The sequence below is a fragment of the Vicia villosa genome, linkage group LG4 (genome assembly GCF_029867415.1).
Source record: "Vicia villosa cultivar HV-30 ecotype Madison, WI linkage group LG4, Vvil1.0, whole genome shotgun sequence".
Taxonomy (NCBI): domain Eukaryota; kingdom Viridiplantae; phylum Streptophyta; class Magnoliopsida; order Fabales; family Fabaceae; genus Vicia; species Vicia villosa.
This window is the reverse complement of record NC_081183.1, coordinates 108,404-134,062: the sequence shown is the minus strand read 5'-3', so window position 1 is coordinate 134,062 and position 25,659 is coordinate 108,404. Positions and strand designations below refer to the sequence as shown.

Here is a 25,659-nt window from a genome sequence, read left to right as displayed (position 1 = left end):
TACTTTGAAAATATTATATTAATTCTTGGGGTTTAGAAGGGTGTTACAAGGTTCATGTAGTAAATGATGTATTTGGACAATATATAGACTAAATACATCAATTATTTAATAAATCTAAAAAAGTAAATATTGTTTATAAAAGAGAATAGAGGGAGTAATTTCTACTTTGAGGCATTGGATAAGTCGTTGAAGGATATTATGAGTGGTGACAACTCGGCAACATCAAAATTTTTTGGAGGAAAAGTTGTAGTCTTTGGTGGAGATTTAGGCAAATCCTCACTGTCATATCAAGAAATTTTATATTGGATATTGTACATGAAAAAACTAAATGTATCATTTATTTAGGATCATTGCAATGTTTTGACTCTTACATCAAACATGAGATTATAACATGGTTCATCAACATTAACTTCCAAAGATATTCAAAAAAAATCTGAATGAATATTAAATATTGGTGATGGAAAAATATATAATTCGAATGATGGATATGTCGAGATTACCATTCCAGATAAATTTTTTATGTTTGAATTCAATGACCTAATAGAATCAATTGTTTCAAGTACATATCCTAATTTGCTAGATAATTTTAAGAACTCTGGTTATCTTAAAAAAGCAACTTTGATATCACATATGGAACTTATGTGCTTTGAAATCACTCAATTAAGCTTAAGGTTGACACTACAATAATGTTATTGAGATATTTAAATCAAGCAAAAGGGTTATGCAGTGCTATTAGGTTGGCCGTAACTAAACTTGCTAATCATGTCATTGAAGTAAAGATAATTTTAGGGAAAGAAACATTGGCAACATAATCTATCTTCCAAGGATGTCAATGTTTCCTTCTCAATCAACATGGTCATTCAAATTTTAATATTTTGTCGTGTTAGTTGAATTAAATGTTGTCTACTACTACAACTTGTAAGAATCACACCACTTTTACGTAAAAATTGTTATTTAGTTTCTTTCACATTCCTCTTAGTGCTTTATTAAATCATATTAGTTAAATTTATTATAAATTAATTCACCCGTACCTCGGTAGAATTTTTAGTTAGCATTCTTTGTTACAATTAATTGGTTAGAAAGTAGACACGTGTTTTTAACCAGTACTCCATATTGCAGCATAATTGGCTAGAAATTACTATTTTATTATCCTTCTCTAAGATAACTTGAGAGATTTATTTTTAAACTTTTTATTTTAGGATACCCCCTATTTTAACTTATAAAAGATTCCTAAATATATAAAGTAAATTGCATTTGCTCCATCCAATGATAATCACTTGTTAACCAATCACATTATAACAATCAGAAGGGTGCTTTGGTAAATTTAGCATGTCTTCTCTTTCGAACCCAAAAACACGCGCTAATTAGAAACATATAAGAAGAGAAGAAGACCAACTCATGACTCTTTCCTACAAATTGAAAAATGACTTTACGTGCCACCGTCACATTTGCTCTCATATCTTTCCTCCTTTGCACTGTATTCCGCTACTCCGTTGCGGAGGTATGTTTTGTCATTCTACATAATCGCAAATTATAATTTATCATTAGCAATTGATCAAAAATATTGACCACAATGTATTGTTGTGATTTGATCACAGGGAAATTGTAGCACAACATGCATTATAGAGCAGTGTGATTGTAAGATTCATTCCATTTCATTATTATTATAATTTGTTTAAATCTTAATTACATAATTAATTCAATTGTTAATTTTGTTATATTGATGAAAAATACAGCGATGGAAATCAAATACGGAAAGTATTGCGGAATAGGTTATTGGGGTTGTGCCGGCGAGAAACCATGTGATGATGCTGATGCTTGTTGCATGGGTCATGATGATTGTGTTGGGAGATTCGGTACATTCTAATCTGTGTGTTTTTTTTTCTTAATTTAAATTTGTATTGGTGTTATAACATTTATTTATAAAGTATATAACATATTGTTGATGTAATGTGGAAACTAAGAAGTCTCAAATACCTTGGAGGAAATTACTCTAATAAAAATATGTCATTCAAAGTCGTTTTTGAGGGATTCCAAAACGAGCTATTAGTTTAAAATTTGACATGATTAAAATGTAACTAAATAAAGTCTGCAAAATTTTTATAACTATTAAGCCTAGGTAAAATAGAGTTGTTTACTATGTCAAATTTAAACTGTGACTAACCTAGTTGGCTCTAAAAACATAAGACGACCCTGATATCATATGGACATTATTTTTTTGAAGTTGTATTGGATTTGATACTCATCTTTTTGGTTATTATTTTACAGGAATGACTCATGTGAAATGTCATACAAGGTTAAAGAACTGTTTAACCAGGGTACAAAAATCTGGGAAAGTTGGATTTTCGAAAGAGTGTCCGATCACTTCTGCCGTGCCAACCATGATAAGAGGCATGGACCTGGCCATCTTGCTTAGCCAATTGGGCGGAGCCATTCCTACTATATAAAAATATTCTAAATTATAAATCATTGATGTAGGTTATGTTCCTGTTTATAAACATCTCTTAATTTTGGAATGTTGGTCTCAATGATTTTATTGAGTTTGGTAATTAAGCCAATGCTTATGTTCTTGTTGTTATGTTGTGATTTAATTGAAATTTTTTTTAAAAAATTCAATGTTATGAAAGATTATGTCATATTATAGGAGCATATTATTTGAAAAATTGTTTGTCATAGAATAGTAGAATCAACATCTCATACAATGATGTCATATGTACATATTTATGGTTTGATTAATGTGTGAGAGGGAATTTGATATATATGCTATCCCATTAGTTTTAGACACACGTAGGTTTGTTTTTGGTCCGGTCCGAATATATGCTATCCCGAGAATCGGATCAAAATAGTAATCGGGTAAATTCGGATCGGACCGAAATAATGATGAACCATTTTTTGACCGAAATTGGACAGTTACTTCGGATATGCGACAACAATATCTTTTAAATATTTTAAATATCCAATATAGTATCCATTTTTGGTATCAGATAAAAAAAATATTTATTCACAGATCGAGTAATATTTCGGCCAACCCATTGGCCTGATTCTAATAGACCGATTTTCGAGTGATTTTCCGCTTCTATAACTCAAATAACAGCCCTAGACACACATGAGCAAATATTAAGTTACATCTCTAAACAATTAAAAAATATACTTTTATAAACAATTATAATATGAGAGTAAAAGGAGCATTCTACCCTAATATAAAAGATTCAATGCAAATTAAGGGAGTCCAATAAACAAAAATTGAATTTGATCCATCCAATGAGAATCACTTATTTTTAGCCAATGACGTTGCAAAAATCAGAAGGGTAACTTGGTAAATTCATCACACTTCCCTTTCAATCCAAACAAACACACCAATGGTGATAAAATAAGAGAAGACCAAATCACGACTCTTTCGCAATACGCCCAAAATCCAAAAATGACTTCACGCGTCGATATCTCACGCGCCACCGCCGCATTCGCCTTCGTCTCTCTCATCCTCTCCGCCGTATTCCGCTGCTCCGCCGCCGATGTATGTTCTCTCTCATTCTTCATAATCACAAATTAGAATTCATTAATCGAAAACGTTGACCGAATTATATTGTTGTGATTCGATTTCAGGGAAATTGCAGCAGGAAATGCATTGCAGAGCAATGTGACAGTAAGATTCATTCAATTCAATTCAATTCAATTTCGTTATTGTTATTATTATTATTTGTTTCAATCTTAATTACGTGATTATTTAAATTGTTAATGTTGTTGATGAATTACTCTAGCGATGGGAATCAAATACGGAAAGTATTGCGGGGTAGGTTATTCGGGTTGTGCCGGCGAGAAACCGTGTGATGATGTTGATGCGTGTTGCATGACTCATGATGATTGTGTTGGTGAATTCGGTACATTCCTATTCTATGCTTTTCTGCATTTTTTTTTTCTCTTAATTACACTTATTGTGTAGCTGCTTAATCATGGATTGTGGAATTTATATCTATTTATGTGTGATTGCTTGCATTTTCAAATTATTGCTTTGATTATAAGGAGGGAGTATCGCGGTGCTTCGCTAGCTCGGCTCCCCCGACCCTGCCCCTCTTCTGGGACTATACTTCAAACTCAATAGAATGTATGTAGGGTTGTGTTTTTATTGAACCCAATTCTGTAAATTATTCTAATGCGAAGCTTACATTTATGTGTGTAGTGTATCATTGGATGCTAGAAACTTGAAAGCTTGTTGGGTGCTCTGTTATCAATATTTTGCTATTTGGTATAGGATGTTCTATGATCTATTATCATCACAATTTTGTTGTTTAGCATTTTTCCTCTGTCATCCATGGATGGTCCTACTGATCTGAATTTCATTAGTTTAGTTTAAGAGGAGGGCCAGCTGAAATTCTAGCTTATAAGAAAAATTAAGTTTTTGAGGACTGATATCCTAGCTTTGATAGGCATTGTTTATGAGAATCACACAAAGGCATAATCAAGAGATCTCAACTGCTAGATAAAAATTGAATGGCTTGTACTTAAACTTCATCAAATCGGCTATAAAATACAACGTGAAATATGATCTAATGATCTCATGTGCGATCAAAATATGTGATTATGTGAATGCATGCATCATTGTAGAGTATATAATTTTTGTTATTTTTTTGTTTTTGTTTTGAACAATCAAATTTTAGTATTGGTAGTATATTGTTTGAGGTGAGAATCAACCCTCCAGATTCTTATCACTCTACTCTTTAACTTTTCAGTTTTCACTCGCCAATACAAGGAAAAATGTTATGTCATATGGTTTTTGTTCCTGAATAAAATATGCTGCTATGTAATTTAAGTTTTTGTTGTGTTATTCAAATTTATCTTACCTGTTACAAATCCTATACATATGATGGATGATTTTCTGAGGACACCCAAAAGAAAATTACTTAGAAGTAAAACACTTTGGTACTAATGAAGTGTAGGAACTAAGAAGTTTCAAATGTCATGAAAGGAATTGAGGAATGAAATAGACATTAGCTAGCTGGCTAGTAGTTGTTGCATGTATACATGGACATGCCATATTAAAATGATTATTTTTCTGATTCTCCTTTACATTTTCTATTACCTTGAGACTTATTGCTTTAAACTGACTTAACATTGTTTTACAGGAATGACTGATGTAAAATGCCATAACAAGTTTAAGAAGTGCTTAACCAAGGTACAGAAATCTAGGAAAGTTGGATTTTCGAAAAAGTGTCCGGTTAGCACGGTAGTGCCTACCATGATAAGGGGCATGGACTTAGCCATCATGCTGAGCCAATTTAGTAACAATGCTGAACTGTAAAAACATTCTAACCCCATTGATATAATAGGCGATATCTCATTTAGAAACCTCTTTTGATTCGGGAATGCGTTTCTCAATCATCTTACCGAGCTTGGTAATTAAGCCAATCTTTTTGTTCTACTTACCATGTTGTGATTTAATTTGTGATGTCCCAAAAGAATCCAATTGTGTTTTTGTGCAAGATCCTGTCATATTATAGGAAGAAATTAATGACAGCTGTTTTTCACATAATAATGGAATCAACACTCATAATGCTGCCATATACATATTCATAGTTTGATTAATTTGGGAGAGTGGATTGGATCTGACAAAATTCTTCTGGAGAGTATACTCATGCAACGTACCCTCACCACTAACCTCACAATTCGACTTTGTTTTAGCTAACATGTGAGCAAGGATTAAATTACATGTCTAAACAATTTAAGAGTTAGTATTATTCCTGCTAAACAGATTAAAAACATGAAGTACTTATTTATTTGGGTAATGTCAAAACTTGATCATCATAAAAATTTATGTTTTTAGTTGGGCCCATACTTATAAACTTGATCATCGTATTTATAATTTTGGTTCACAAATAATTGCTTGCTCGAATTTAATCACTATAAACTTTTGATATTTTGCTTCAAAATCTCCACAAACTGAACTTATTCAGCCATTTTAAAATATTTATTCGATTCAAAATTCTAAAATACCAATTCTTTCTTTCAACTTCTAACCTTACATCCTATGATATCTTTTGAACAATTTTAACAAGTTTTTTTTACTTTTAATTTTTTCCATCATTTTTGGATTAAAGGTATATTTTATCAAAACGAGCTCAGATGACTGATTTTAATAAAGAGAGGAGATTTTAATTTTTATGAAAGGAAAAGGATAGGCTTTAATTTGGTACTAGTAATGTGCTTGGTTGGGAAGATGGGAGATAAGAGGTTTTAATAAAGAAAAGCATTTTTTATTTATTTTTATATATAAAAGAAGGGTTATTCTACTCTAATCCCAATCAATTTTATAATTTTTACAATTTTCATAATATTATATTTCGTAAAGAAGATATTAAATCATTTTACTTTAAATGAATTAAGCTCCCTTTTTCTCCGAATTGAGTTAGAAATGATCCGCCCATCTCTTTTTCTCTCATCTATTCTAAAAAAAATTAAATCATACGCATAATAAAATTTAAAATAATAAAAATCAAACAATTAAATCATACACATACTAAAAATTAAAGTAAAAGTTAGTGAAGAATCAAAATCAAACATTAAACTCATACATTAATATATTTATTTTCTTAAACAACATAAAATGTCATTATCTTTATGATCATACACTACAAATGTACACATCAAATTAGATCACTCATTAATAGATTTTTGTTAGTGTCAGCAAGTAGACGTGTGTATTAAATTAAACTATAAACTATAGACTATAGCATATAAATATATACAAGTGGAATACCAACATGTGAAGCAACCATAAAACAATACTACTAAACAAACCACCCTAAGTTTTTTTTTTTTTTTTTTTACGTTGTAGTTTGAAGTTTCTGTCTCTTTTACCCAAAACATTCATACGTGTCTTGTCCTCCGCATATAACTCGTTCTTCACGCGGAAATTAATACCGTCTATAACTAAATATTCCATTAATAAGTTTCTAGATTTTAAGTTGTTTCACTAAAAATCATTTTAATCATATATTAGCGTTAATAACATAAATAATAAACATTACATTTTATTTATTTATTTTAGGTTAGTTTTAAATAAGATAAAATTGATACCGGAAACAACTGAGGCGGTTTTAATTTGTTTTAATTCAGTTTAAAAAGTAAATTATTTTTAATAATTTAATAATTATAATTAATTCTGTTACCTACTCGTAGAAAAAAGGTTTCTTCTGCTTGTATTTGTTTGTCACGTACATATTTATTTCCTCGAAAGTTCAATCCCAATTAAAATAAAAATAAAATAAATTAAATTAATTAATACTCTTTCTTCATTCGCAAGATCCAATTCTTCTTCTTCTTCTCCCAAAAATTCTTCTTCTCATATTATCACTGTTTCATCACAATCAAAACGAATCTAAACCTATTTTCTTCTTCTTCTTCCTATTCCATACAAAATAATCACTTATTAATAATCGATTAATTTCACCAATTCCACTTCTTAGAGCATGTTGCACAGAAGCTTCAAGCCTGCCAAGTGGTACGTTTTTCACCGATTTCAATTCAATCTAACGCTTCCGATTTAAAACCTAACGCGTATTAATCGATTTTGTTGTTTTGATTTTGATTTGGTTGATTGTTTTGATTTGATGCAGCAAAACGGCATTGAAGCTCGCTGTTTCGAGGATTAAGTTATTGAGGAATAAGAGAGAAGCGCAAGTGAAGCAACTCAAGAGAGAATTGGCTAAATTGCTTGAGAATGGTCAAGATCAGACTGCTAGAATTCGGGTATGAACAGTTCTAATTTAGCAGTTTTTTTCATTGATTTTGTTGTGTTATTTTTAGGTTTGTGTTGTTTTTATCTTAGTGCATGTTTGCATTTGCTTTTGGAGAGATGAAAGTGATTATGAATAATTAAAATTGATTTTAGTATGTTTGAGTGTATTCTATTAGAATTGATTTTGCTTCTAAAATAGATTCTTAGTGTGTGTTTGGTTGAGCTTTAACAAAAATTGATTTTGAGTGTATTGATTCTGCGGTGAGAAATTTGATTTTGAATTAATGATTATGTAAAATTGATTTTTGTTAAAACTTAAAAGTGACTTGAATATAAAGTGATTTATGTTTGGATAACTTGATGTAAAATTGAATTGAACAATAAATTTCAATATAAAAATCAAGTTTAATTACAAATTCTAGCTTCAAATAGAATCAACTCTTGAGGTAGAACCAATTCTAATTTAGAAGAATCAAACACCTCAAATTCATTCCAAAATTACTCTCCCAAAAGTTAAACCAAACATACACAAAGTGATTTATGATTTGATGTCTTCATGTAAAAATGAGTTGAGCAAAAAAATTGGAGTGTGGAATTCAAATCTAGAATCATAAGCTCAAATTTCAAAGTATAATCAATTATCAGAGGAAAAATCAATAATATTAGAAAACAATCTCACGTGTCAAAATTAATTTCATATGGGTTTTTTACATTGAAACTTATTCTTTCAACTGAATTTCACCTGAACATATTCAAACATAAATCATTTTATCTTGAACTCGCTTTTAACTAAAATTACTTTTGCTAAATCAATTCAATTTAGCAAAATCACTTTTATCTTTGTGTTGATGAAGAATGAACTAATTGTTTGACTTTTTGTGTGTTTTGTGTTTAGGTTGAACATGTTGTCAGGGAAGAGAAGACTATGGCAGCATATGAGCTTGTTGAGATATACTGTGAACTTATGGCAGCTCGCTTGCCTATGATTGAATCACAAAAGTATTTTCAAACTCTCATACTTTGTTTTCTTTCTTCTTTTTTTAGAATATTGTATGTTACCTGCATTACTAGCTATTAAGTTCATGTCACTCAACATGTCATCGCTACATTGTTTCCTGGTGGTTTTTTTGCTACGTCAATGTACAAATATAGGGACGGAAGAAGGCAAATCATGACTACGATTTAAAACCTTAGTATAATTATCAATAATTTTAGGGGGAATATCATTTTTTCTGTTTGTAGTTTGATGTGTCTAGAGGTTTATATTCTGTAGTTTTGGTAAAACCACTCAATTTGCCTGTATTTTATTCTTTTGTTAAGACATGTCAACCAAATGTTTGTCACTTTGGGATAATTTAATATTTATACCCTAACGAATGAAAAGTAAATGTATGATTTAAGTGGATCAATCCAAGGGTTCGATTGAGATGTAGCATATCATATCAAATCTCTTGAGCAAAGGATCCTTGTTCTACAAGATAACATTCACTGTCTCAGTGATCCTATTGATAAATGGTTTACGTAATTTATGTCATTGTTTAAGGTGTTATAGAAGAATACAAATTGGTTTATGTAGTGTAGCAAAGGTCAATTCCTAATGATTTTATACACGAGTTACTGTTTTTTTTTTTAGGCACTTCGCTGTAGAAATCATGTTTAAATTGGTATTCTGAACTTTACAGCTTACATCTTTATTGTATCTTCTGCTTTGACCTTGTCTGTGTAAAGGAATAGAGGCATTTGAATTTTTCTTTCTGAAATGGTTGATCTTGCAGTCTATTAGTTTGTTCATCATGATTGTGTATTTTCACTGCATTGATCTCATTTTTGTTCTTTTTCCCCCTAAATATTTTCAGAAATTGCCCCATTGATTTGAAGGAAGCAGTTTCTAGTGTTATATTTGCAGCTCCAAGATGTTCAGACATACCTGAGCTCGCAGATGTGAAGAAGCATATGGCGTCAAAGTATGGAAAAGAATTTGTCTCTGCAGCTGTTGAATTGCGCCCTGACTGTGGTGTAAATCGCTTGGCAAGTTTGTTACCTACTTGATGTTGAAAAGGATCATGTCGAAGATCTTTTTGTGCCTGTTTTTTATTTTCTAATTTAGTGTTGTCATTTCAGTTGGTTGAGAAATTGTCCGCTAAAGCCCCTGATGGTCCAACCAAGATAAAAATACTTACTGCAATAGCTGAGGAGCATAATATCAAATGGGAATCCAAGTCATTTGGAGACAATGATACAAAGGCCTCTCATGACTTACTGGTAAGCTTTGTTTATTCTAGATTTCCTATAGTTTCTTTTGATTAAAAAATATGTTACTGTAGTTTATTTTTTGGCACTATTTTTATGTCAAGGTTGGGCCAAGTACTCCTGAGAAGTCTGCTTATGTGGAACCTTTTCAAGTCCATGTTCCACCACCACCTGTTCATGATGAAAAGGGTCCTCCTAATTCTGGTGGTCCTTCACAACTTACACCAATGCATGATGCATATACAAATTCATATGAGCAGAGTGCAAACACTGCTGCTAGAAAGGCTAGTGGCAATAACTCTGCAACATCAGGCATGCCTAACATAGAAATCAAATCTTCAGGTATTTTTTTTGAAAGAAAGTCATTTACAATTGAATTTCTAGGTTCTGTTCTGCCGATTACATGAATATTTGGGATTCTTTTTTGCAGGGGATCGAAGTCAAAAAATGGATTTTAGAGATTCATATTCTGAAAACATGAGTTCCTTTCCTACTGGGAGACAGAATTGGAACATGGAATTCAAGGATGCTGCCTCTGCTGCACAGGCTGCTGCAGAATCTGCTGATCGTGCAGCCATGGCTGCAAAAGCAGCTGCAGAATTTTCAAATCTTGAAAATATAAATAGGCAGTATTCAAGTGGATTACATAGCTCTCCCAGCAGGGGGTCAAGAGGTGAAGCACCTAAAGACTACACTTTTCATGATGACAAACATCTTTCTTCCGGTTCTGTTAATAGTGCCCTGCCTAAAAACAGTTCTAGGATGCACAATGAACAAGATAATCTGGCTGGAACAGTCAATGAAGATTACAGGAATAGTTATCAGAATATGGTGAAACATGCCCAGACAGCTTCAACTACAGGTGGTGTTGTTGGTGATGATAAACCATTTACCCATGGTTCTCAAATAGCTGATACATATCACCACAATAACTTATTTAAGCAAGAGAGTAGTGACTTATATGCGACAAGTATAAAAAAGCAAGCAAGCAGAGCTGATGATGATTTTGGGACCGAACATCATTCTGATGATGATATGTATACTGAAAACAACTACGACTTTGGACATGCAAAGACAAATTTACAATCTGGAAATTCTTCTTCTCATCTCTTTATTCCAAGCGATGATCACAATGATAATTTGAACTCAGATAACTGGACGATAGGGAACAAGGCTGCACAAAACCTTTTTAGTACTGAAGTAAACACACCGAGAAACACCACGAAACTTAGTTCTTTTAATGATACTTCTGTTGTATTTGATGATTCAGAATCTGACAACGATGATTATAAATTTGATGCTGATAATAAAAACAATGGCAGTGGATCTGGGTTGTTCTTCTCATCTCCTAGTAGCAAATATCAAGTTGATCCATTAGAAAATACAAATTCTTGGAACCATGGACAAAACACTACTGTAAAAGAGGCAAGTTCTGGTACACAATCACATTTTTCTGAAAAATTGATGATGACTGAAGTTTCTTTTGAAAGAGAAGACCCTTTGCCTGCCACTTTTGATGATTCAGATGACCCAGGTTCAGATATTGAGACAGATCTCCTTAAGTCTAGAGTTTCTACGACTTTCGATGAAGAAAATTCTGTCCTTGATCAGATTGCAAACCATGGGACACTAGGATCCCCATCGGGAAAGGTTAAGAATCTCGATACTGACAGACATCCCCGGTCATCACCATCTTCAGTTGGTTCAGATTATGTGGAAGAGCATTCATTGAAAAAGGTAGATGTCACTAATATGTCTGGAAAAGATTATGGTTATGATGACTCGTCAACTAGTGAGCTATCTTCAACAGGAAGAAACATTACATTGGGTTTGGATTCCAAGGAAGATATCTATACTGAAACTTTGGAGAATTCTCATATAGAAAGTGGTACAGAATTAAACTATGGAACATTGAAGGGTGGTTTTCGCAATAAAGGGGTTACACGGCTACCGTATATTAAGAAGACATCAGATGATGTTTCAGCATCTCAGGGAGACATTTCAATCCAGAATAGAAGATTGCCTACAGTAAGGACTTCAACCAGTTTTGATGCTCCTGTTCAGGACAAATATACAACTGAAAGCAGAGGAAATAGAAATGCGGGCTCAAAATCACACAACAGATCTTCTGATTCTGATAGTTATGATCTGGTTACAGAGTCACAAGAAATGACCAGTACTCATAAACCTCGCATTCAGAATGAGCAAAGTGAAGCAAAAAAGAAATCAAGCTCACGAACCTCAATTCCCTTCTTTGATTCCGATGATAGTGAATCTGAGGCTGAACGTCATAGACAGAATGCAGCTAATGTTTCTCGTCCTGTTAGTAGAGTATCTCGAAGAACAGCAGCTTCTCCAAACACGGGTACAGGTTTAAGTTCTAACCATGCTCCTTTATCTGAGGCTCCTGTAACTCCTGGTTCAACAAGGCTTGGATGGAAATCTTCAAGGGCTTCTGATGAGAGGTCTGATAGCCGGGGAGGATCTAAGCCTGGATTAGCAGAAAATGAAACTTCAAAACCAATTTCACAACCAAATAGATCCTTAGAGGAGGAAGTTGTGAATTCATCTTCAAAGGTGCAACCTTCTCTTCCTAATACAGATGTACAAGATAGTGACACTCCATCTAAGCAGAAAGTAGATCACGTTCATCCAAAGTTACCTGATTATGATTCCTTTGCAGCTCATTTCATGTCTCTTAAGAAAGGCCGTCCTTGAATTTCAGTTGCTTTTATCTAGCAACATAATTCCTCGAACATGGTTATATTGGTTGAATTTTTTTATAGCGTGTATTATTACACATAGATACGTGATTGATTTAAGATTCAAAATAGTTGAGGAATAAAGATGTTGCATGTATTTTGTGTGCGTGTAAATTGAGGTAGAGTATAGGTTTATTTTATTTTTGTACATCTCTATTTCAGGAATACTATAAATGGTTGAATATTTGATATCTTTTTACGTTCATCCATCTACTTCTTAATAATTAGTTATATCATTGCCTCTGGTACGATGAAAGTTGCTCGAAGTGAAGGAGAAATTGTAAACACAGAATAAAATTTGAGTATTTGATGGTAGATTATGGCCTACTTCTTTTTGCACTTTCCTATAACAATACATTTTCAAGTTATAATTTAAATTTCCTTTTCCAAAATTGGTCAAAGAGTATATGTTGGCATGTAGTATGAAGTATCAATTTATATAAGATCCAAAATTGGTCAAAGAGTATATGTTGGCATCTAGTATGTGGCATCAATTTTTAAAAGAATTTGGAAGAAATATGCAGCTAGTCAGCAGTTATGATTTCTTCTTCCTTCTTACAAAATTTAACTTGGAAGAGCATTTACATGGCTATATCACGTATACAGTTTGCTAATTCTAGAACTAGTGTGTATCAGTAAACTGATACTTTTCATCACCATTAATTAATGCAGCCTAAAAGTGACTAAAATAAACCATTTGATTGATTGTAATATAAAGTCCGCGTATAACTCCCGAGAGTTTTTAGTCGGGCCTAGAAAAACCTGAGCCCGACATGGGCCGGGCACGACAGAAGCCCACTCCAGTAGTCCCTTCAGCATCTTTTTTTTTTTGTACTAATGAGCATTAAGTATGACCAATTATAGCATCTCTTTTAATATGGTTTCTTACGTAGCATATTAACTTCAAAAGATAATATAATATTCTAATACAGCATCATACTAAGAATTGTTATATATGTCTGTCACTTTCTTCAATTCATATTAAACTTGTACCAAGTTAAAGAACAACTCAAGACTTGATAGCATCTAAATTGTAAATTCTCTCTCACTCTGAAAGGCCTTACAAACTTTCGTGTCGTTGTTGGTTGATTGCAGAGAAATGGAAAACATTAAAGATCCATCAATCTACCGCAACCCAGTCATATTGCAGAGTGAGGACTTGACAAATGTTAGTATATATATTCAAACTTATTTTAGAAAAATCTAATTCCAATTTTTCACACACTTTTTAAGTAAATTCATTGATGATTCATGAACAATGATATGGCAGTATATATTAGAGACTGCTGTTTACCCTAGAGAGCCGGAGCCTCTCAAAGAGCTGAGGAAAGCCTCTGAGACTCACCCTTGGTAATTACTCTATCTCTTGCAATGTTTTCAAAATTGGATCAGTGGTTGAACCGGTAAGACCTTCAGATTATGGTTGAATAGGTTTAATCTGATTCAACCAGACGCAGTAGAATTGGATCAAACCAACCATGAGCTGACTAGTTTTCTGTTTAACCGGTTGAACTGATGGATTCGACTTGTGATGGTGACTTTTGAATTTGGTTTTGATATTGAATCAGGGGTTTCATAGCTACTTTACCTGAGGCTGGTCCACTAATGACTATACTTTTGAAGCTTTTGAATCCCAAAAAGACAATTGAAGTGGGAGTTTTTACTGGATACTCTCTTCTCCTCACTGCACTTAATATTCCTCATGATGGAAAGGTTTGCATACTTTCTGTTCAAGTTAGTTGAATATATTTACAAGTAGTTACAAGTTAGTTAAGATTAGTACGAAATCGGTTATGATTAGTTAGTTTAATCAAATTTTATGTCAACATTGGCCTCAATATTAGGTAATTTCTTATATGAAAGTTCATTTATGTTGCAGATTACAGCCATAGACATTGACAGGAAAACTTATGAAATTGGATTACCGGTGATAAGAAAGGCTGGAATGGAACACAAGATTGATTTCATTGAGTCTCCAGCTCTACCAATTTTGGATAAACTGCTAGAAGATGTAAGCATGTCTTTCTTTGTTTATTATCTGTTTATTTGAACTCATCAACCAACATAAACACTTACGAGACTATAGAAAATCGGCTTGTATAGTGGGAATTTTTCCCACCTATAATCGTATATTCAGACTATAGTATCTGACGTAGGACTCTTAACATACCGTGTCTGATGTTCGACTTTTACGTCTAATTTTTTTGTGGAATATTATTTTGATGTAGCCATCAAATGAAGGAAATTTTGACTATGCTTACGTTGATGCTGACAAAAATAACTATGTAAATTACCATGAAAGACTGATAAAACTAGTCAAAGTTGGTGGCTTACTTATATATGACAACACTCTTTGGGGTGGAAGAGTTGCATGGCCTGAAGAAAAAGTTCCACCACATGCCAAAGTAGGAAGAACAGCAGCAATTGAATTCAACAAAGCAATCAGAGATGACTCTCGTGTTGATTTTTCTCTCAGTTCTGTTGGTGATGGACTCACTATTTGTAGGCGTATTGTCTAAGTTTTAAACTAAGGTTATTTGACTATGACCAATCTTGTGTTTTTTCATGTACTAGAGCTTTATCAAGTTGCATTTTGTGTTTGTCATAAAAACTTAGAATTATACAAATTAATTACTGTTTTCTTTGTCATAATTGAATTAATCGGATTAATCGTAATACATATAGAGTTTCAAGAGAGAATTTTAGCATATCAATTTGTGGTGGCATAGTTAGGTATAGTTTAAAAATATTATTTGGAGTTTTCTCAGTTAAGATTGAAGTTTGCACCTCATTTCAAACCGAATGACATGAAATCATATTTGCTATCGAATATGTTTACAAGAAGAATTTGAGAAACCGTTCGTACATTTTCTAATTTGAATATTGTTTATTGACATCTTTTAATTAAATGGAAGAATATTTTACACATTATACACTCTTCTAAATTCAAGATATCTCACATATTCATAAAGGAAAATTCATGTGCAAACAAATTAGTTAATGTAGATTTTTTGGTTAATAATAACACTTAGTGGAATATTTTGGAAGATTTTCGTGTGCTATAATACTTAAAAGTCTCGAAGTTCGTTAAAATTTGCATACATTGGTATTTTTGAAGATTTTCGTGTGCTATACTACGTAAAAGTCACGATGTTCTATAAATTTATAAATTTTAATATTTTGTGTGATTTTCGTGTGCTATACTACATAAATGTCACGAAGTTCGTTAAACTTGGAAATTTTAACATTTTGGAAGATTTTCGTGTACTATACTACATAAAAGTCACGAAGTACGTTAAACTTATAAATTTTAATATTTTGGAAGATTTTCGTGTGCTATACTACATAAAAGTCACGAAATTTGTTAAACTTGGTTACATTGGTATTTTGGAATATTTTCGTGTGCTATACTACATAAAAGTCACGAAGTTGTTAAATTTGGTTACATTGGTATTTTGGAAGATTTTCGTTTGCTATACTACATAAAAGTCACGAAGTTTGTTAAACTTACAAATTTTAATATTTTGGAAGATTTTCGTGTGCTATAATATATAAATATCTCGAAGTTCGTTAAACATGCATATATTGGTATTTTGGAAGCTTTGCATTTGCTATAATACATAAAAGTCACGAAGTTTGTTAAACTTGCAAAATTTGGTCTTTTGGGAGATTTTCGTGTGCTATACTACATAAATGTCACGAAGTTCGTTAAACTTGGAAATTTTAACATTTTGGAAGATTTTCGTGTACTATACTACATAAAAGTCACGAAGTTCGTTAAACTTATAAATTTTAATATTTTGGAAGATTTTCGTGTGTTATACTACATAAAAGTCACGAAATTCGTTAAACTTGCAAATTTTGGTCTTTGGAAGCTTTTCGTGTGCTATACTACTTAAAAGTCACGAAGTTCGTTAAACTTATAAATTTTAATATTTTGGAAGATTTTTGTGTGCTATAATACATAAAAGTCTCGAAGTTCGTTAATCTTGCATACACTGGTATTTTTGAAGATTTTCGTGTGCTATACTACATAAAAGTCACGATGTTCTATAAACTTATAAATTTTAATATTTTGTGAGATTTTCGTGTGCTATACTACATAAAAGTGACTAAGTTTGTTAAACTTGCAAATTTTGATGTTTTGAAAGATTTTCGTGTGCTATACTACATAAAAGTCACGAAAATCGTTAAACTTGCAAATTTTAATATTTTGGAAGATTTTCGTGTACTATACTACAAAAAAGTCAGGAAGTTCGTTAAACTTAAAAATTTTAATATTTTGGAAGATTTTCATGTGCTATACTACATTAAAGTCACAAAGTTCGTTAATCTTGCAAATTTTAATATTTCGGAAGATTTTCCTGTTCTATACTACATAAAAGTTACGAAGTTCGTTTAACTTATAAATTTTAATATTTTGGAAGATTTTCGTGTGCTATACTACATAAAAGTCACGAAGTTTGTTAAACATGGTCACATTGGTATTTTTTAAGATTTTCGTGTGCGATACTACATAAAAGTCACGCAATTCGTTAATCTTGCAAATTTGGTCTTCTGTAAGATTTTTGTATGCTATACTACATAAAAGTCACGAAGTTCGTTAAACTTGCAAATTATAATATTCTGGAAGATTTTTTTGTGCTATACTACATAAAAGTCACGAAGTTTATTAAACTTGGTTACATTGGTATTTTGGAATATTTTCGTGTGCTATACTACATAAAAGTCACGAAGTTGTTAAATTTGGTTACATTGGTATTTTGGAAGATTTTTGTTTGCTATACTACATAAAAGTCACGAAGTTTGTTAAACTTACAAATTTTAATATTTTGGAAGATTTTCGTGTGCTATAAAATATAAATATCTCGAAGTTCGTTAAACATGCATATATTGGTATTTTGGAAGCTTTGCGTTTGCTATAATACATAAAAGTCACGAAGTTTGTTAAACTTGCAAAGTTTGGTCTTTTGGAAGATTTTTGTGTGCTATACTACATAAATGTCACGAAGTTCGTTAAACTTGGAAATTTTAACATTTCGGAAGATTTTTGTGTACTATACTACATAAAAGTCACGAAGTTCGTTAAACTTATAAATTTTAATATTTTGGAAGATTTTCGTGTGCTATACTAAATAAAAGTCACGAAGTTCGTTAAACTTGCAAATTTTGGTCTTTGGAAGCTTTTCGTGTGCTATACTACTTAAAAGTCACGAAGTTCGTTAAACTTATAAATTTTAATATTTTGGAAGATTTTCGTGTGCTATAATACTTAAAAGTCTCGAAGTTCGTTAAATTTGCATACATTGGTATTTTTGAAGATTTTCGTGTGCTATATTACGTAAAAGTCACGATGTTCTATAAATTTATAAATTTTAATATTTTGTGAGATTTTCGTGTGCTATACTACATAAATGTCACGAAGTTCGTTAAACTTGGAAATTTTAACATTTTGGAAGATTTTCGTGTACTATACTACATAAAAGTCACGAAGTACGTTAAACTTATAAATTTTAATATTTTGGAAGATTTCCGTGTGCTATACTACATAAAAGTCACGAAATTTGTTAAACTTGGTTACAATGGTATTTCGGAATATTTTCGTGTGCTATACTACATAAAAGTCACGAAATTGTTAAATTTGGTTACATTGGTATTTTGGAAGATTTTCGTTTGCTATACTACATAAAAGTCACGAAGTTTGTTAAACTTACAAATTTTAATATTTTGGAAGATTTTCGTGTGCTATAATATATAAATATCTCGAAGTTCGTTAAACATGCATATATTGGTATTTTGGAAGATTTGCATTTGCTATAATACATAAAAGTCACGAAGTTTGTTAAACTTGTAAAATTTGGTCTTTTGGAAGATTTTTGTGTGCTATATACTACATAAATGTCACGAAGTTCGTTAAACTTGGAAATTTTAACATTTCGGAAGATTTTTGTGTACTATACTACATAAAAGTCACGGAGTTCGTTAAACTTATAAAAATTAATATTTTGGAAGATTTTCGTGTGCTATACTACATAAAAGTCACGAAGTTCGTTAAACATGCAAATTTTGGTCTTTGGAAGCTTTTCGTGTGCTATACTACTTAAAAGTCACGAAGTTCGTTAAACTTATAAATTTTAATATTTTGGAAGATTTTCGTGTGCTATAATACTTAAAAGTCTCGAAGTTCGTTAAATTTGCATACATTGGTATTTTTGAAGATTTTCGTGTGCTATACTACGTAAAAGTCACGATGTTCTATAAATTTATAAATTTTAATATTTTGTGAGATTTTCGTGTGCTATACTACATAAATGTCACGAAGTTCGTTAAACTTGGAAATTTTAACATTTCGGAAGATTTTCGTGTACTATACTACATAAAAGTCACGAAGTTCGTTAAACTTATAAATTTTAATATTTTGGAAGATTTTCGTGTGCTATACTACATAAAAGTCACGAAATTCGTTAAACTTGCAAATTTTGGTCTTTGGAAGCTTTTCGTGTGCTATCCTACTTAAAAGTCACGAAGTTCGTTAAACTTATAAATTTTAATATTTTGGAAGATTTTCGTGTGCTATAATACATAAAAGTCTCGAAGTTCGTTAAACTTGCATACACTGGTATTTTTGAAGATTTTCGTGTGCTATACTACATAAAAGTCACGATGTTCTATAAACTTATAAATTTTAATATTTTGTGAGATTTTCGTGTGCTATACTACATAAAAGTGACTAAGTTTGTTAAATTTGCAAATTTTGATGTTTTGGAAGATTTTCGTGTGCTATACTACATAAAAGTCACGAAAATCGTTAAACTTGAAAATTTTAATATTTTGGAAGATTTTCGTGTACTATACTACAAAAAAGTCAGGAAGTTCGTTAAACTTAAAATTTTTAATATTTTGGAAGATTTTCATGTGCTATACTACATTAAAGTCATGAAATTCGTTAATCTTGCAAATTTTAATATTTCGGAAGATTTTCGTGTACTATACTACATAAAAGTCACGAAGTTCGTTTAACTTATAAATTTTAATATTTTGGAAGATTTCCGTGTGCATTACTACACAAAAGTCACGAAGTTTGTTAAACTTGGTTACATTGGTATTTTGTAAGATTTTCGTGTGCGATACTACATAAAAGTCACGCAGTTTGTTAAACTTGCAAATTTGGTCTTTTGGAAGATTTCTGTGTGCTATACTACATAAAAGTCACGAAGTTCGTTAAACTTGCAAATTATAATATTCTGGAAGATTTTTTTGTGCTATACTACATAAAAGTCACGAAGTTTGTTAAACTTGGTTACATTGGTATTTTGGAATATTTTCGTGTGGTATACTACATAAAAGTCACGAAGTTGTTAAATTTGGTTACATTGGTATTTTGGAAGATTTTCGTTTGCTATACTACATAATGAAGGATAGAAAAACACTTAGAAAGGGGGGGTTTGAATAAGTGTAGTCTAAAAACTTGAACGATAAAAACAATATGCACAGTTATTTTTATCCTAGTTCGTTGTTAACTAAACTACTCCAGTCCACCCCCACGGAGTGATTTACCTCACCTGAGGATTTAATCCACTAATCGCAACAGATTACAATGGTTTTCCACTTAGTCCGCGACTAAGTCTTCTAGAGTATCCTGATCACAACCTGATCACTCCAGGAACAAATGCTTAGACACAAGCTAAGACTTTCTTAGAGTATCCTGACCACCACGTGATCACTCTAATTACAACTGCTTAGACACAAGCTAAGACTTCCTAGAGTATCCTGATCAACACTTGATCACTCTAGTTACTTACAAATTAATGTAATCAAATAAGAGTTTTACAATGCTTCTTAAAAGCTATAATCACAATAGTGATATTTCTCTTAACGTTTAAGCTTAATCTCACTAATATATTACAACAGCAATGTAGTGAGCTTTGATGAAGATGAAGTTTCTGAGCTTTTTAATTGAGCAGCGTTTCAGCAAGTTAATATTCACAGAATTTGGTTCAGAGTTGTTAACCTTGTTTCTCATCAGAACTTCATATTTATAGGCGTTTGAGAAGATGACCGTTGAGCGCATTTAATGCTTTGCGTGTTCCGTACAGCTTTGCATTTAATGTTTCACGCTTTTGTCAACTACCTCGAGCCTTGTTCACGCTGTGTCTACTGACGTTGCCTTTAATAGCTTCCAACGTTCCTTTTGTCAGTCAGCGTAGCCTGCCACTTGTACTTTCTTCTGATCTGATGTTTGTGAATATAATATTTGAATATCATCAGAGTCAAACAGCTTGGTGCAAAGCATCTTCTTGTCTTCTGACCTTGAAATGCTTCTGAGCGTGATACCATGAGAACTTCAGTGCTTCTGCTTCTGATCTCAAGTTCTTCTGATGCTTTCATAGACCCATGTTCTGATTCTGCCTTGACCATCTTCTGATGTCTTGCCTTGACCATCTTCTGATGTCTTGCCAGACCATGTTCTGATGTTGCATGCTGAACCTTCTGAGACAAAGCTTCTGAGCGCTGATTTGTGCATACTCTTTATATATTTCCTGAAATGGAAATTGCAATGTATTAGAGTACCACATTATTTCACACAAAATTCATATCCTTGTTATCATCAAAACTAAGAATATTGATCAGAACAAATCTTGTTCTAACAATCTCCCCCTTTTTGATGATGACAAAAACATATATAAATGATATGAATTTGCGATCAGAAAGAGCAGATGGCTAAAGACAAATTACACAGCTATAGCATAAGCATGTGAATATGTCTCCCCCTGAGATTAACATTCTCCCCCTGAGATGAATAATCTCCCTCTGAAATAAATACTCGAAGAACTTTAATAATAAAAGACTTCCCTGATTATTTCGGTAGAGACGAACACATAAGCTTCTTGCTTCTGATAATTCATAGCTTCTGATTTCTGCTTCCATTGGACAGCTTCAGAACTTGAATTTCTTTAGATCCCTAGAACACTCACAGCTTCTGATTCCTGCTTCCAATTAGGACAGCTTCAGAACTTGAATTTCTTTGATCTTCAGAACATTCACAGCTTCTGATTCCTGCTTCCATTTAGGACAGCTTCAGAACTTGAATTTCTTTGATCTTCAGAACATTCACAGCTTCTGATTCATGCTTCCATTTAGGACAGCTTCAGAACTTGAGTTTTCTGGATCTTTAGAACATTCACAGCTTCTGATTTCTGCTTCCCTCGGATAGCTTCAGAGCTTTGAATTTCTTCTTACATCACTTCATGCTAGATTGTATCAGAACATTGTTGAATGTACCAGAGCATCATCAGAGCATCTCTACATCCTGAAATGTTACAGAACAAAACTAAACGACAAAAGTCAGCATGAATGAGTTAGAACATAAAATGTGTATCAGAACACAAAATATGTATCAGAGCCATATAAGCCATATAGAATATATCAGATCCAATAGACAATGTATCAGAGCAAATAGCCAATGATTTGGATCATATTCTATTATCAGAATTTCTGATCATTCTTGCTTCTTGCTTCTGATTCTGAAGCTTCCTAGCACTCAGCTTGCTTCAAGAATCCAAGAGCTATTTCTGATCATTCTTTCTTCTTGCTTCTGATTCTGAAGCTTCCTAGCACTCAGCTTGCTTCAAGAATCCAAGAGCTATTTCTGATCATTCTTTCTTCTTGCTTCTGATTCTGAAGCTTCATAGCACTCAGCTTAAGAATCCAAGAGCTATTTCTGATCATTCTTTCTTCTTGCTTCTGATTCTGAAGCTTCATAGCACTCAGCTTGCTTCAAGAATCCAAGAGCTTGATTCTATAAAGAGTTGCTTCATCATCTCGTTGCTTCCTTATATTGATCTTGAATCTTCGATTCCTGCAACAACACAACTTAGAAACATATGAAGCTTGCAGCTTCTGTTAGTAAATGTGGGGTCTTTTTACTCGGTAACTGATAATATTAATCAGATCATTTATCATATATTTTCTCCCCCTTTTTGTCATAACATCAAAAAGCATAAAAGATTCAGATGTAAAGCAAGAGACAAAAGGAAAGAAACATAGATAACTTTTCATTGATTTCAACAAGAAAGATTACAAAAGAGGAATGCAGGAAAACAGATGCAACAAGGAAAGAAAACTACAAAGACTTAAAGCCTAAGACTCTATCCTACGCAAAGACTGCGCAAACAACTCAAGAACCCTCTGGTCTTCAGTTTGTTCAGCCATGGAAGCTTGAAAGCTCTTCATGCCTGTCCAGACTAGAACCTCCACTGTAGGAGAGATCCAAGAGACCAAAGAGGAAGTGAGGGACAGTTCATAGACAGGGAGCTAATGTTGCAAATGGGCTCCAGTGACTCAAGAAGGTCTTCTTCCTTTGGATAAATGTTGATAACAGCATTGAAGAAGAGATCTGTCTTGAAAGAGACTTGGAGAGCCATTTCAAGATATGCTTCACATCCTGTAACTGATTAACCCTTCCATTCGTTCTCATTGAGTTGAAAGGATTCATGATGAACGTTAGGTTGAAGATGAATGAACTAGGGTTTATGCCAAAGAAAAACTTTGTTGGACAAGAGAGAAAAAAAAAAAGAAAGAGAGCCAAGACTTATTGAAAAAATGCAACGAAATGACGGAATAAATAGAGGGAAAAAGAAGAGGGAAACGTTCGAGGAATATAAAAAAGAAAAGAAGGACAATAAAAGGAATGATGAATGGCATTTAATGTTATTTGACGTGAGGAGAGATAATAATGACAAAAGACGAGATTTGCACAGTTACCTAAGTAGACGTCCCCTCAACTGCACGCACGCTTGTCCAGAAATAGTGAACACGTGTTTACCATCTGGATAGCCAGTTACAGCTGTTTTGCTTTTAAAGAGATTCTGAATCAACTTAGACAATGAAACGTTAGGAATAACTGAATCACAATTTCTAATTGATTTCAATTAGAACTTCTTATAAACAAAAAATCCAATTTCATTTCAGAAGATACTCATACATAAGATCTTCTCATCTTCTCATTCTGGGCATAAATTCATACTGATATTCTTCAGAATGAACTTAAACCTATCTTCAGCAAGGGGTTTTGTAAAGATATCAGCCCATTGATGGTCTGTATCCACAAAGTTTAAAGATATAACACCCTTCTGAACATAGTCCCTTATGAAATGATGTTTAATCTCAATATGTTTAGCTTTTGAATGTAAAATAGGATTCTTAGATAAACATATAGCAGAAGTATTATCACAGAAAATAGGAATGTTACTCTCATATATCTGATAATCTTCCAGCTGACTTCTCATCCAGAGCATTTGTATGCTACAACCAACAGCAGCAACATATTCTGCTTCTGTTGTTGAGAGGGCAATAGTAGCTTGCTTCTTGCTGTACCATGAGATCAGATGACTTCCAAGAAATTGACAACTTCCAGAAGTGCTCTTTCTTTCTATTCTATCTCCAGCATAGTCAGCATCACAGAATCCTACTAAGTTGTAATCTTTAGATCTTCTGTAAACTAAACCAACATTAGTAGTACCTTTCAGATACCTTAGAATTCTCTTAACCGCAGTTAAATGAGATTCTCTTGGATCTGATTGGAATCGAGCACACAAACAAACACTAAAGAGAATGTCAGGTCTAGAAGCAGTTAGATATAGAAGAGATCCAATCATACCTCTGTACAACTTCTAATCTACCTTCTTACTTACCTCATCCTTACCCAGTACACATGTTGGATGCATAGGAGTTTTGGCTTCTTTGCTTTCAGAAAGATTAAACTTCTTCAGAAGTTCTTTCACATACTTCGTTTGATGAACATAGGTTCCATCGGAAGTTTGGTTGATTTGAATCCCAAGGAAATACTTGAGTTCTCCCATCATGCTCATTTCAAATTCAGCCTGCATAGACTCAGCAAACTCCTTTCCAAGTGTAGCATTAGATGTTCCAAAGATAATATCATCAACATATATTTGACAAATTAAAATATCCTTTTTAAATGTTTTACAAAAGAGAGTAGTGTCCACTTTTCCTCTAGTGAAACCATTTTCCAGAAGGAAAGAACTCAAACGTTCATACCAAGCTCTGGGAGCTTGTTTCAATCCGTATAATGATTTCTTTAATTTAAAAACATGATTTGGAGACATGGAGTCTTCAAAACCAGGAGGTTGATGGACATAAACTTCTTCATCTATGTAACCATTTAAGAAGGCACTCTTAACATCCATCTGATAAAGAGTGATGTTGTGTTGAGTGGCAAAAGAAATTAATAGACGAATAGATTCTAACCTGGCCACTGGTGCAAAGGTTTCTGTGTAGTCAATTCTTCTTGCTGACTATAACCTTGAGCAACCAGTCTGGCTTTGTTTCTTACCACTTCTCCTTTCTCACTTAGCTTGTTTCTGAAAACCCACTTAGTACCGATGATGTTAAATCCTTTTGGTCTAGGAACCAAGTCCCATACATCATTCCTTGTAAACTGATTTAGTTCTTCTTGCATGGCAATTATCCAGTCTGGATCTTCTAGAGCTTGATCAACAGAAGTTGGCTCGATCAAAGAAACAAGACCTAATTGACATTCTGCATTGTTCTTAAGGAATGCCCTTGTTCTGATGGGATCATCTTTCTTCCCAAGGATCACATCTTCTGAATGAGCTGATGCAAGTCTAGGTGATCTTCTGATAGTTGGTTCTTCAGAAATCCTAAGATTCTCTAAAGATGCAGCAACTTGATCTTCTGATCCATTGCTTCTGCAGCTTTGCTTCTTGGTACTTCAACTTCTGATATATCAATATCAAAATCTGCAAAATTCTCAAACTGCTTTGGTTTTTCAAGACCAAGCTTATCATCAAACCTGATATTGATTGATTCTTCTACAATCAATGTTTCAGTATTGTATACTCTGTAGCCTTTAGAGCGTTCAGAATATCCAAG

General features: G+C 32.7%; 4 protein-coding genes across 5 annotated transcripts; all 4 read left to right on the top strand.

Moving 5' to 3' along the window:
- The first annotated feature begins 1,344 nt into the window (after positions 1 to 1,344).
- LOC131598668 (probable phospholipase A2 homolog 1) lies at positions 1,345 to 2,636 on the top strand. The gene is made up of 4 exons (XM_058871252.1): positions 1,345 to 1,501; positions 1,599 to 1,638; positions 1,737 to 1,856; positions 2,269 to 2,636. The coding sequence occupies exons 1-4, from the start codon at positions 1,424 to 1,426 to the stop codon at positions 2,445 to 2,447; spliced, it is 417 nt and encodes a 138-aa protein (XP_058727235.1). The 5' UTR covers positions 1,345 to 1,423; the 3' UTR covers positions 2,448 to 2,636.
- A 719-nt stretch (positions 2,637 to 3,355) lies between these two features.
- On the top strand, positions 3,356 to 5,477 carry LOC131598666 (phospholipase A2-beta-like). Its single transcript, XM_058871247.1, has 4 exons — positions 3,356 to 3,514; positions 3,604 to 3,643; positions 3,759 to 3,878; positions 5,121 to 5,477. Exons 1-4 carry the CDS (start codon positions 3,422 to 3,424, stop codon positions 5,294 to 5,296), a joined length of 429 nt encoding a protein of 142 aa, XP_058727230.1. The 5' UTR covers positions 3,356 to 3,421; the 3' UTR covers positions 5,297 to 5,477.
- Positions 5,478 to 7,246: 1,769 nt separating this feature from the next.
- Positions 7,247 to 12,928, top strand: LOC131594243 (uncharacterized). Its single transcript, XM_058866321.1, has 7 exons — positions 7,247 to 7,495; positions 7,611 to 7,743; positions 8,628 to 8,731; positions 9,589 to 9,760; positions 9,854 to 9,994; positions 10,087 to 10,324; positions 10,413 to 12,928. The coding sequence occupies exons 1-7, from the start codon at positions 7,464 to 7,466 to the stop codon at positions 12,698 to 12,700; spliced, it is 3,108 nt and encodes a 1,035-aa protein (XP_058722304.1). The 5' UTR covers positions 7,247 to 7,463; the 3' UTR covers positions 12,701 to 12,928.
- An 804-nt stretch (positions 12,929 to 13,732) lies between these two features.
- Positions 13,733 to 15,489, top strand: LOC131598665 (probable caffeoyl-CoA O-methyltransferase At4g26220). 2 transcript variants are annotated; one of them, XM_058871245.1, is made up of 5 exons: positions 13,733 to 13,912; positions 14,015 to 14,094; positions 14,313 to 14,457; positions 14,624 to 14,755; positions 14,973 to 15,488. In XM_058871245.1, exons 1-5 carry the CDS (start codon positions 13,844 to 13,846, stop codon positions 15,261 to 15,263), a joined length of 717 nt encoding a protein of 238 aa, XP_058727228.1. In that variant the 5' UTR covers positions 13,733 to 13,843; the 3' UTR covers positions 15,264 to 15,488. The 2 variants fall into 2 exon arrangements, with proteins under 2 accessions (XP_058727228.1, XP_058727229.1); XM_058871246.1 differs by lacking the exon at positions 13,733 to 13,912 and having other exon boundaries at positions 14,018 to 14,147; positions 14,973 to 15,489.
- Positions 15,490 to 25,659: the final 10,170 nt, after the last annotated feature.

Bases quoted from the DNA above. Each gene is read 5' to 3' on its own strand.
- LOC131598668 (XM_058871252.1), top strand. From the start codon at position 1,424: ATGACTTTACGTGCCACCGTCACATTTGCTCTCATATCTTTCCTCCTT. The intron at 1,502-1,598 runs GTATGTTTTGTC...ATTTGATCACAG, and splicing joins TCCGCTACTCCGTTGCGGAG to GGAAATTGTAGCACAACATG. The intron at 1,639-1,736 runs GTAAGATTCATT...TGAAAAATACAG, and splicing joins CATTATAGAGCAGTGTGATT to CGATGGAAATCAAATACGGA.
- LOC131598665 (XM_058871245.1), top strand. From the start codon at position 13,844: ATGGAAAACATTAAAGATCCATCAATCTACCGCAACCCAGTCATATTG. The intron at 14,095-14,312 runs GTAATTACTCTA...ATATTGAATCAG, and splicing joins GCCTCTGAGACTCACCCTTG to GGGTTTCATAGCTACTTTAC. The intron at 14,458-14,623 runs GTTTGCATACTT...TTTATGTTGCAG, and splicing joins ATATTCCTCATGATGGAAAG to ATTACAGCCATAGACATTGA.
- LOC131598666 (XM_058871247.1), top strand. From the start codon at position 3,422: ATGACTTCACGCGTCGATATCTCACGCGCCACCGCCGCATTCGCCTTC. The intron at 3,644-3,758 runs GTAAGATTCATT...GAATTACTCTAG, and splicing joins CATTGCAGAGCAATGTGACA to CGATGGGAATCAAATACGGA. The intron at 3,879-5,120 runs GTACATTCCTAT...ATTGTTTTACAG, and splicing joins TGATTGTGTTGGTGAATTCG to GAATGACTGATGTAAAATGC.
- LOC131594243 (XM_058866321.1), top strand. From the start codon at position 7,464: ATGTTGCACAGAAGCTTCAAGCCTGCCAAGTG. The intron at 9,761-9,853 runs GCAAGTTTGTTA...TTGTCATTTCAG, and splicing joins ACTGTGGTGTAAATCGCTTG to TTGGTTGAGAAATTGTCCGC. The intron at 9,995-10,086 runs GTAAGCTTTGTT...TTTTATGTCAAG, and splicing joins AGGCCTCTCATGACTTACTG to GTTGGGCCAAGTACTCCTGA.